This window comes from Ictidomys tridecemlineatus, chromosome 8 (assembly GCF_052094955.1).
Source record: "Ictidomys tridecemlineatus isolate mIctTri1 chromosome 8, mIctTri1.hap1, whole genome shotgun sequence".
NCBI classification, from domain to species: Eukaryota; Metazoa; Chordata; class Mammalia; order Rodentia; family Sciuridae; genus Ictidomys; species Ictidomys tridecemlineatus.
This window is the reverse complement of record NC_135484.1, coordinates 142,932,724-142,942,628: the sequence shown is the minus strand read 5'-3', so window position 1 is coordinate 142,942,628 and position 9,905 is coordinate 142,932,724. Positions and strand designations below refer to the sequence as shown.

Below are 9,905 nucleotides of genomic sequence, written 5' to 3'. Positions count from 1 at the left end.
CAGAGAAATTTCATTGTTTGAAGAGGTTTTGATTTGTTTGCTTCTCTTTCTAGTAGTAAAAGTAAAAGGGGTGGGGGGAGACCTTAAACATCATGTAAATAACCTTTTTTGGTATAAATATTTGAATACAATAAAAATATGTAAATGAGATATGTATTTTTTACGTGTGGTACTTAACCCGAATTTTATATAATAGTTGCTTGAGTGCTCTAATAATTAAAAGAGAAAACATCTATTTAAACAATTTATAGTATTTGTTCTTTATTCCATACACTTGAGAGTGTCATTCAAACCATAGTTTTAAAATTTTTAAATGGAGAGTAAAAGCAGTCAAATGCTGTTGCTTGTTCTTGTTCAACTATGTATCTTAGACAACTTTTCCTTTAAAAGTTCCTGAAACAAATGAAAACCAGTTTTTCAGAATTAGAAATCAAATATTTAGGCTGAGGACCACAGTTAACTCAGTATCCTATAACTTTGGTATTTTAAATAGTAATTCTCAAAGGGACAAGTTGAGTCAGAAAGGGGACTGTGTGTATAAATTGTCAGGTTTTGGTGTTTGTTTTCAATCACTACCAGAGAGAAAACTTCCTTTTTATCATTCTGAGCACCCCACTTCAAAGGAAAACTACATAATTCTTATATGCACAACATCATGGCTGAAATTATCTAATTAGAAAGGTTATACAATTTACATTGTGAACTGCAGAAAGAGCACATTTTGAGTTGGGAAAGAGTGAAGTGATATGGGCTCTGTCAGTTTCTTTCAAAACTTCATATACTTGATCTGGCCTTGTTAAATTGTCAAGTTAAATTTTGAATGCAATTTGCCATATTGAAATAAACAAGAGTGCCACTCGAACAATGCCCCTCCCCAGGGTTCCAGAGCCATGTTAGATATTGTTTTATTTTGCAAAGAAGGAGGAGATAGAGGAAGGGGAGGGGGAGGAGAGAAAAGGAAAAGAAAAAAGAAAATACAAGGACCTAAAGAACATTGTACGCAGATTTGGGGAGGGAAGATAATATGTCTTTGAGTTTTGAATCTGAGATTGGAAGTCCCAAAGTAGCTGGCTTGTCATTTTGTGATCTTTGGTGAATAATCTTGTACAGCCTCAAAATACCTAAAGACATAGCACTTTTACGGTAGTTCTAGCTTTTCAGCAACACGTGCAAAAATAAGGCTCTACTGCTGAGAAGGAGCCAGAGGTTAAAACGTAAAAGTCTGAAAGGTTTGAATAGCAAACAAAGTTTGCTCTTTTGAAGTCTGTGGTCTCCTGAGAAAGCAATGGAATCTGGAGTCTGCGGGTCCGCTGGAGCGCATCCTCAGGATGGGCTTTAGAAGGAGAAGGCCCCACCCCCCATCTCTAGATTAAGAAAATCCCAGACCACGCATTTTCGGCCTGTTCCGCCCTTAGTCAGTGCAGACAAACTGAAAGTAAACGAACCCTTGAATCCTGAATCCCGCCTGCAGGGGACAACTGGGCGGAACGTTTCAGGCCTGGCCAGAAGCAACCAGGACACAACCCTGGCGACAGCCCGGGCTTTGCAGGGCAGAAAGTTTGAGGCTTCCTTCCCAGACTTTCAGGAGACTTGCTTCAATTTAGGAGACTCTCTGTCTCCATCCGTCTCTAAATTCTGAATGGGAATGAGCCAAATCAGCTCCCCGCCTCCTGGCCAGCAGGGATTTGGCGCCAGAGCGCGCAGCGGGGACGGTGGATCCGAGGGGCTGCCCCCTACTTCTGCCGCAGGGAGCCCTAGGGCTGGCCTTAGAGATACCCTCTGGCCACCCGGAAGCTGGCGGGGTGGGTAAAGCAAAGGGGCAGCTAAGGCACTGGGGGCCTGAGCGCAGGTTCCCAACAGCCCCCTTTCATCCTCTCTGTACGGGTGGGAAGCGATGCCCACCTGTTTGCGTAGATATTGTCATTCCAGGCAAATATATTTGTACCCCGAATGGTGACCCTTCCGAAGCATGGCAGTGCCAGCCGCATCCTCCTGAGGATTTCTTGGCCGGTGGGGCAATGGCCCCTACCGCGAGCTGCTCCCGAAGCCAGAGGATTTGGTCCGCTCACCTTGCGGTTGGTGCGTAAAGCTGAGACTGCAGCCGCGCCGGGTCGCCTGCCCTAGGAAAAGACATCCAGCCGCTCCAACCAACCTACCCAGGGGCCTTATGTACAAATATAGAAAACTTGCCCCTGCAGGAGGAAAGTCCTCGAAGCCTCTGCGACTGGTTGTACGCGTGGTCACCAGACGTACCCCTGCAAGTTTGGAGAGAGAATGGAGCACAGAGCTGAGGAGATTTCTTTCCCCCTAATTTAGCAGGAAGAGGTTGGTTATTGAAGAATTCACTGGGTTTGGGGGTTTCACATTCAGGAAACAGGTGCCAAGCTCGTGGGCTGAACCAGTGAGATGGAGACGACAATTGCTTGAGAAGTTGGGAATGGAGAGAGAAGAGGCAGAAGAGGGGAGACTCTGGAAGAAAAAGCAGCTCTGTGGGGAATAAAAGTGACAACTGATCCCAAATAAACTTTGTTGTCACCCAAAGACTGATCCTGTTTCTTAGACTTGGATACTCTTTGTTGTGTTTCTAAACCTTCATCTCAGGAAAAACACCTAGGCTGCCAAGAAATGCTGGGAATGGCTGAGTTTAGCATTGATGTTGGACTTGTTAAATTGGCTAGTCCCAATGCAGAGCAATTTTGTTTGGGAGATTTGCCATATTTAGGATGGAGATAGGCCCTATCCCCCCCCCAAAAAAAAGGAAATATAAATCTGGGGTCCTCAGTTTTTTATAAGGTCAAAGATGAAAAGTAACTGTGAGTTTTAAAGTCTGGCTTAGATAGAGGCACATCTTTCCCTCAATGGTTCCCAAATTTGATAGTGCACCAGCATGGCTGGGAAGGCAGGTTAATATATTAATTGCTAGGGCCCCACCCCCAGAAATTTCAGTGGTGTTATAATGTGGCCACCTGATTATTTGCATATCTAACAAGTTGCCAGGTGATGCTGATCTTGCTGATTCCAGGACCATACTTTGAGAAGTATTGACCTTATCCATTGCCTCTCAAATTGAGCCACTCACTGGCATCATGCAGGATGTTCTTAAATGTTTTTGCTTGGATCTATCCCCAGAAATTTTGACCTAATTGGTTCCAAGAGATGCTCAGGGATTCATATTTTTAAACTCTTCAGATGATGCTAATATATAGCAAAGTTTGAAAGCAAATGCTTAGGTTATCAACTGCCCCCAAATGACTTTTTTTTGGGGGGGGGCAGGGGAGAAGAAGGGTCCGAGATCCTCTTCCGTTATGCTTGTGAAAATTCTGCCCCCTTTCAATCTAAGCCCCCAGTCTTTGGAAAGTACTATTCCACACCTTACAGATTATTTTGCACAATGACACAAGCATAACATTGACACTGTACTTTCATGAGGAATTATAAAGGATGAAACAATCTTTCTCAGGCCTTCAATAAGTATAAATGATAATGACATTGAGAATATGCCTGCCATGTCTTGCTCCCTGCTCTTTCACTCTCCCTGGGCTTAGAATATCCCGTTAGGAGCCCAAGTGATCTCTCAAGGCTTATGATGACACACTTTTCAAGGCTGAAGTTATGAGGATCAAGAGTCCCAAGTCAAAGCTGGATCACATGCACTTGAATACAAACTCAGCAAATGCTGATGTGCTGCATTCATGTTGGGGACTAGAGTGCCCAGAGGTGAGCCACAAGGCCTGGGGGTAGGAGGTAGGGTGAATGTCCAATGTCACTGAGGTACAAACACAAAATCTGTTTATATTAAGCTATGAATTGCTGGTACCAAGGCCAGCAAAGTGCCCATGTCACAGAGACATCTGAAGGGAGAGGCCCTTTCTCTTGATCCTGGAAAAGGAAAACCAGGAGAACACACCAGGGCACTCCACTTTGTATGGCTTTGGTTTCCTTGGGGGGGGGGGGTTTCTCACCTCCCTCTAGATGAGGCAGGACCAGGAAGAGGGGGGGCAACCCAAGGCTCCTGAGGCTGGACAGGAATAGCTTATAATTTCTCAGGAATTCTGCCTCTCGTCCATTTCCACATTTCATGAGCACTAGTTGGGCTACCTTAACCTCCACCCCTCCAGGAACAAGCACAAGGGTGAGGAGGAGGACAGGTGGATTGGAAGGTGCAAAATCCTCTTCCGCCGGTCAGGAATTACCTTCTCCTGAAGACACATCAAAGGGCACCTCCCATTCTCAAAGAACTCAGTTGGGTTTTTTTTTCCCCTCCCCACTTTCCGTTGATCTTTTTGGAAGGGTCTTTAGAACATCTTCGAAGACCAGGAAAGCGAACATCCACCCGAGGGGGCTGCAGGTGGGCCAAGTCCCAAAAAACCAAGAGTCCCAAGCCCAGAGTGGGCAGTCTGCTCACACCCGTTTCAAGAGTCCAGGACACTCTCCTTTGTCTCTTCCAGCCTGTTGGGACACGACTGGACCTGGCGATTTACTCCCAAGGAGCGTTGGGGGGAGTCCCCCATTCCTGTGTTCCCTCTCCCCTCGCCTCCACACTCTGCGCAGTTCAGTTAGGGGTTCCCTCCGGGCAGATTACTTTATGACAGGGTGTGATAAGTGGTGATTCTGTTCCTCTTTTGAGGGCAGGATTGCTTTGTAAACAGAAGCGCAAACTCGTTCCGATAGTGGTTCCGCACCAGCGCGCGGCGGCTGGCCTGGCACATCGGGCGGCGGAGACAGCCGTGCACCTGTCGCCCAGGGCCGAGAGCGCCGGGAGGCCGCGCGTGGACCGGGCGCACCGAGCGGTGACACGCTTCTGCGGCCCGCTCCTTTGCTGCGCGTCTGGGACCTTCTGTACCCATTGGTTCTCAGGTGAAACTGAGCAGCCCGGTGCGCCACGGTGGAACGTCCCCGAATGCGTATCCTGGTGGCTAGTCCTCCCTTCGCCCCCTTCTCCCTTGGTACCTTCACTAAGAGGTTTAGTTACTGTCTCCAGCGGTTACTGGTAATCCTGGTCCTTTGCCTTCATCCCCCTGGAGAGTCCAGAGGACTTTGGGGGCCCTCATCGCTCCCGGGAAGGCCTCAGATCCAGAGTGGCAAAACGCTCAATTTTCCTCCCCTTTTCATTTGAGGAATCTTGTGTTCTTCCTTCCTGGCTCCGGCCCTAGGGTCAGTTGAGTACCCCGAGAGGCACAAGAAAGAAGGAAAGTTGAGTTGAACTTGTTCTGGTCCAAGGGCAGGAAAGACAACCACTGCAGGGAGAAAGGCCCTAAAAGAGCCGTCACAACATGCCCAGTAATTCCTGGCTCCCCAAAAGGGAAAGCGTCGGAGGCCATCACACAAGTGACTTGGGTCCAGATTTCCAAGTGCCTTTTAGTAGCTTCTGGCAGGAGCTATGGAGTACACCCACCCTTGAATGAATGGGTGAGAAAGAGTCTGGAGCTTCCAGGGTGGGATAAAAATGAGGTTGAAGCAGAGATTAAATTTAAGGAAGAAGAGATTTATCCTGCTTTGTTTTGCCCCCCCCCCCAGGTCACTGGGAGGAGGGTTAAGCCAGAGAAAGGGTTTCTACAGGCTGTTCTCATAGCACAGGCCTCAGAGAGGGGGAGCTCTGTTACTTGAAATTAGAAGTGCTGAGCAATCTGTCACCAAGTTGTCCCATCGCTTCCCAAGGCTCAGACCTACCACACCAAAGGACACGCAAAAATACGTTTGGGATCAGATGGAGAATTCCAGGCCCTGTCACAGAACCTGCTGGTTGGTAGCAGCACAGGGGGTGGGGGGAGAACTTCCACTACTCTCCTCCTAATCCAGCAAATAAAAATAAAAATAATAATAATAATAATAATAATTTAAAAAGGTACAAGTTTCTTGTTCAAAGGAGGTCCCATGCCACACTTCTAGAGGCTGTTTGGATGCTAAGAAGGGATGCCAAAAGACAGTGAGTGACCTTAGGCCTGCCCAGATACTGGGCAGGGGTCTAGGGGTAGAATGAAATGGGGGAGGTCCCAACTTCCTGCTTTTTATCTTGCCTTGGGAGGGGGCTTCGTCCCCCAGGGCTGCAGGAAGGAGTTCCAGGTGGGAAAAGTTCTAAGGATCCAAGCCTGTGTTCTGGGAGCAAGGGTAGGTTACAAAGCTGGCAGACCCAGAGCTTGAGAAAGGAATCCCAGAATGTGCAAACTGACCAATATCCCAAGGGAGGTGGGTATGAGGAAGGGACAGCCATCTTCAATGGACAACATCTTCACTTGATCCCATCTTCATGGAAGGAGTATCACTTGGGTGTAGACCATCCTTGACAAGGGTCAGCAGCCTCTGGAGCTCACATTATCCAATAGGCATTGTCCTAAACAATTTGCTCGCCTTCTCCTGCTGAATTCCCTCCAATTACGCACTTAACAAATAAGGAAACCGAGGTTCAGACAATTCAGTAACTTGCCTAAGATCACACAGCTCGTAAACGTAAATGACAACTGAAAGCAGACTCCAAGTGGTTTGCCTCTAAAGCTCAATTCGGCTCAACCCCTCCTCCCTCCACCTCTCCCACCCGCAGCAGGAACCTAGGGCTTCCCTTCTCAAGGCCTAGGCGCCCAACCCATCACTCAGCTCTGCCCACTGGCTTAGCCCCGCCCACAGCTTAGCTTCCCCCTTTCCCGCACTTGTCGACCGTCTCTCAAAAAAGTATCCAGGGTGGAGACGGCAGTCCTCGCGCCCCACCCAGGCCTGGGCACACGCCCGTTCCCCCTTCCTGGCCTGGGCCTGGCCCACCCAGCCGAATATCAGCCTTGTTCCTTTCACTATCGGGAGAGGCGTGGCTGTCTGGATCTGAAACCAAGGCTCCCTAGAGCGCAGCGCCCCCCGCGGGAATTGCAGAGAGCTACAGGCATCCCTTCCCCTAGAGTCTTAAGAGTCAAACATTAGGTTTCACCACTCTTTTTTTAGGGTCGGGAAACAGTCAGGGAAGCTGCAGAGTAAGCGCTTATGAGCTAAAAACACCATTTAATCATTATTTTAAATTCTTGCCAAACAACAAACTAAAACACCTACAAACCCCAAACTTCTTGACCAAGGTTCTAAGACAGATCCAAGAAAGTTTCTGATCAACTAGGGAACCAATCAGCACTGAATTGAAAATACTGCAGGTGGAGGACGAGTAAAACGGTGAAGTGACGGGGGACTCCTTGGACACCCCCCTCCCCGGGAAATCCAAGAGGGTGCAAAACCCTCTAGGCAGGTCCTCCGAGTTTGAAAGGTTGGAAAGGGGAGGTATGAGAGCCGAGGACCTGTCTTCTGCGCTCTGCGGTGAGGAACTGACCTTTTACACATATTTGCCTGACATGTCTGAGAAGACGATTTGAAACCGGTTCTTTGTTTGTCTCGAAGTCCCCGAGATGGTAGCCTGGGAGAGTAACTGGGCCCTAGGCCCAAGCCGAGGACAACCCGATCTCACGCTGCCGGAATGGGGCTGGCACAGCTGCTCCGGGAGCTGTGGCCTCGGGGGAATCTTCTCACCCTGGCGTCCCTCCTGGCCAGGTGTGGCTCCTGACCCGACCCGACCGAGGTGTGCTCCTTGGGAGCCCCAAATCCTGTGGCTTCTTTCAAGGCTCCCCTCTAATTAGAAGCAGCCGTGAAATCACTTGAGTGATTTTTATCTGTCATGGGAAAGTAAACCCCAACCAAAACCCTCAGTTGTGCATCCCAGAGCCACCAACGTCCTCGTTTTCCCCTTTCAAAGTTTTTGGTGGAAAAGATAAAGAGTTGGGAAGCCTTAGAAGCTTGAGAGAAGGGGGGGGGGAATCGTGAAAATGGGAAGGGGGTGGGCCTTATACGGAAGTGTTAAATGTAAGAGTGAGTGTGTGTGAGTGTGTGTGTGTGTGTGTGTGTGTGTGTGTGTGTGTTTGCAGGGGTTTTTCTCCGAGGCGGGTAGAGACTAAATCTAGAAGACAGGGATGATAACAGAGTCACGAACGTGTTCACCTATTGAACAACACTTGATCTAGAACCCAACGCCTCAGCGGCCCTGAGGGTGACCGGCTCCGATCCGTTAAGGCAGGCAGTGCCCCGAACCTCGTTGGCTGGCGAAGAGGCGGGGAGAGGGACTGGGTCCCCCCCCCCCCCCCGCGAGTGTCCAGGTGCACCACCGAGTCTCTCGGGTCTGGCTCTTTCTCGGGTTCTTGCCCATCCCCCCATCTCTCACCCAGGGTGGAGAATCCCCTAACCCCCCAAAAGTTATCCGGGCAGGGGAGCCATGGGATGAACACGTAGTTGCCCCCTCTACTCGGGAGCGAAAACACATACTCGCGTCGCGCCCAGCAAACCTCAGCAGTCAGTCCGCTTCGGTTCCCTGGCGAGGGACTGACCGGGAAAGCGGGTTGGGGCTGTTGGGAAAAGCTGGAGCTGATGGCAAGATTGCTGCGGCTATAAATCCATCACTTCCCAGGTCAGCTCCGCGAGGTGCTGGGACTGGGGCTGGCGGAGTAAATTCCTGGGCCAGCGCGCATGCGTCGGCAGGTAGCAACCCAGCTCTTTATGACCAGGTGAGATGTTGGTGAGCAGGTAAAAAGGAGGATTTGCCTAAGCGATTCCAGGGAGCGGGCCCGGCCGAGCCCTCCAGCCCATGCCCGGCGGGGACCCATCGCCAGGAGCGCCGAGCCGCGATGTCCATACTTGCCAAAATGGGGGACTGGCAGGTACGAGGGTTTGCCTTGGCTGGGGCTGAGGTGGGCGGGGGTGGAGCGGGGGATGGGGGCCGGGAGGGGGGAGGCGGAGAGGAAGCGCCGTGGCCCAGGGCAGGGGAGTCGTAGGTGAGGCACGCCTGGCAGCGCCCAAGAGTGCTCCCGGGAGAGAGAGAGGACAGGAAAGACGAGCGCAGGCGGCGGCCGCGGCGCTGGGGGCAAAGCGCGCCGCCCTCGGGGCCCGGCTCCGGGAAAAGTCCGCCGCACGCTCCACAGGTGGCCCCCGGGGTCACTTGTGGTTTGGGTTACAGCCTTTTCTCCCACCTTCCCACCCCCATCCCCAATAGAAACTCGGGTGGATGACTAATTCAGACGGGGGGGGGGAGGACTGGGCTGGGGTTGCGGTGCGCAGTGGGGAAGATTCCCGGCTCGCTGTGCCTTGGGCCTCGCCCCAGACCCCCGGGCTGCGCGTCGGGGTGGGATTCTGGTGCACCTGTTTCTCTTGGTGTCTCCAGATTTGGGGGACCTATTGGGTGAGCAGAATGGAAAGGGTTCCAACCGGCTGGGTCGCAGCAGGGAGCATTCTCCCCTTAAGAAATACTTAAAAGAGTTTGTCCAAAGTTTAGCTACTCACTCAGTCTGCTTCCCGACGTGGGTTCCTGCCGCCCGGGCTAGGGCTGGTGGATAAATGACGGGTGATGAGGCAGGGGGTCGCGAATTTTCGGAGAACTGCGCCAGCCAAACTTGACCCTGCTAGGCCGCAGGCGCCACAAGGCTGGCTGGGATCCACATCCTGCACTTCCAGAGCCCCAGACCCCGGGCCCGGCCACCGCACTCGGCCAGCGCTCTCCTTTTAACTTCCAGGCATTTTCCCTACGGGAGCAAGGGCGGCCCTGGTCGGGTTGGCGAGGTAGCGCCTCTCCCCAGTCGCGAATTTCGTAATCGGAACCGCGGGGCCCTATTTTCGCCCCGGCCAAGGGAGGCCTGGTTAGGGTGAGATTCGGTGTGCCACAAGCCTGCGGGGCAATTTGAACCAAAAGCCTCGACCTTCCAAAAGGAAGAAACCAAGGCCCTGCTCCTCCTGGGGCAACTTTTGTTTTTGTTTTTGTTTTTTATTTAGGACATTAAAAGTAAATTTCAGAAAAGTCTCCATCTTCACTACATTCCCTGGAGTTGGAGAAAGGAAGGCGTTTTGTATTCTATCTTTTACTTTGTATACTTTTGTAGGGTATTTTTATATCCCTT

At 51.0% G+C, this 9,905-nt stretch overlaps 1 protein-coding gene across 1 annotated transcript in view; it reads left to right on the top strand.

Moving 5' to 3' along the window:
• The first annotated feature begins 8,487 nt into the window (after positions 1 to 8,487).
• Positions 8,488 to 9,905, top strand: part of Tfap2a (transcription factor AP-2 alpha) — a 22,628-nt gene continuing 21,210 nt past the window's right edge. The window contains exon 1 of the mRNA XM_078020517.1: positions 8,488 to 8,675. Within this exon, the coding sequence (XP_077876643.1) occupies positions 8,643 to 8,675 (33 nt within the window). The 5' untranslated portion in view covers positions 8,488 to 8,642. The remainder of the gene's footprint in view (positions 8,676 to 9,905) is intronic.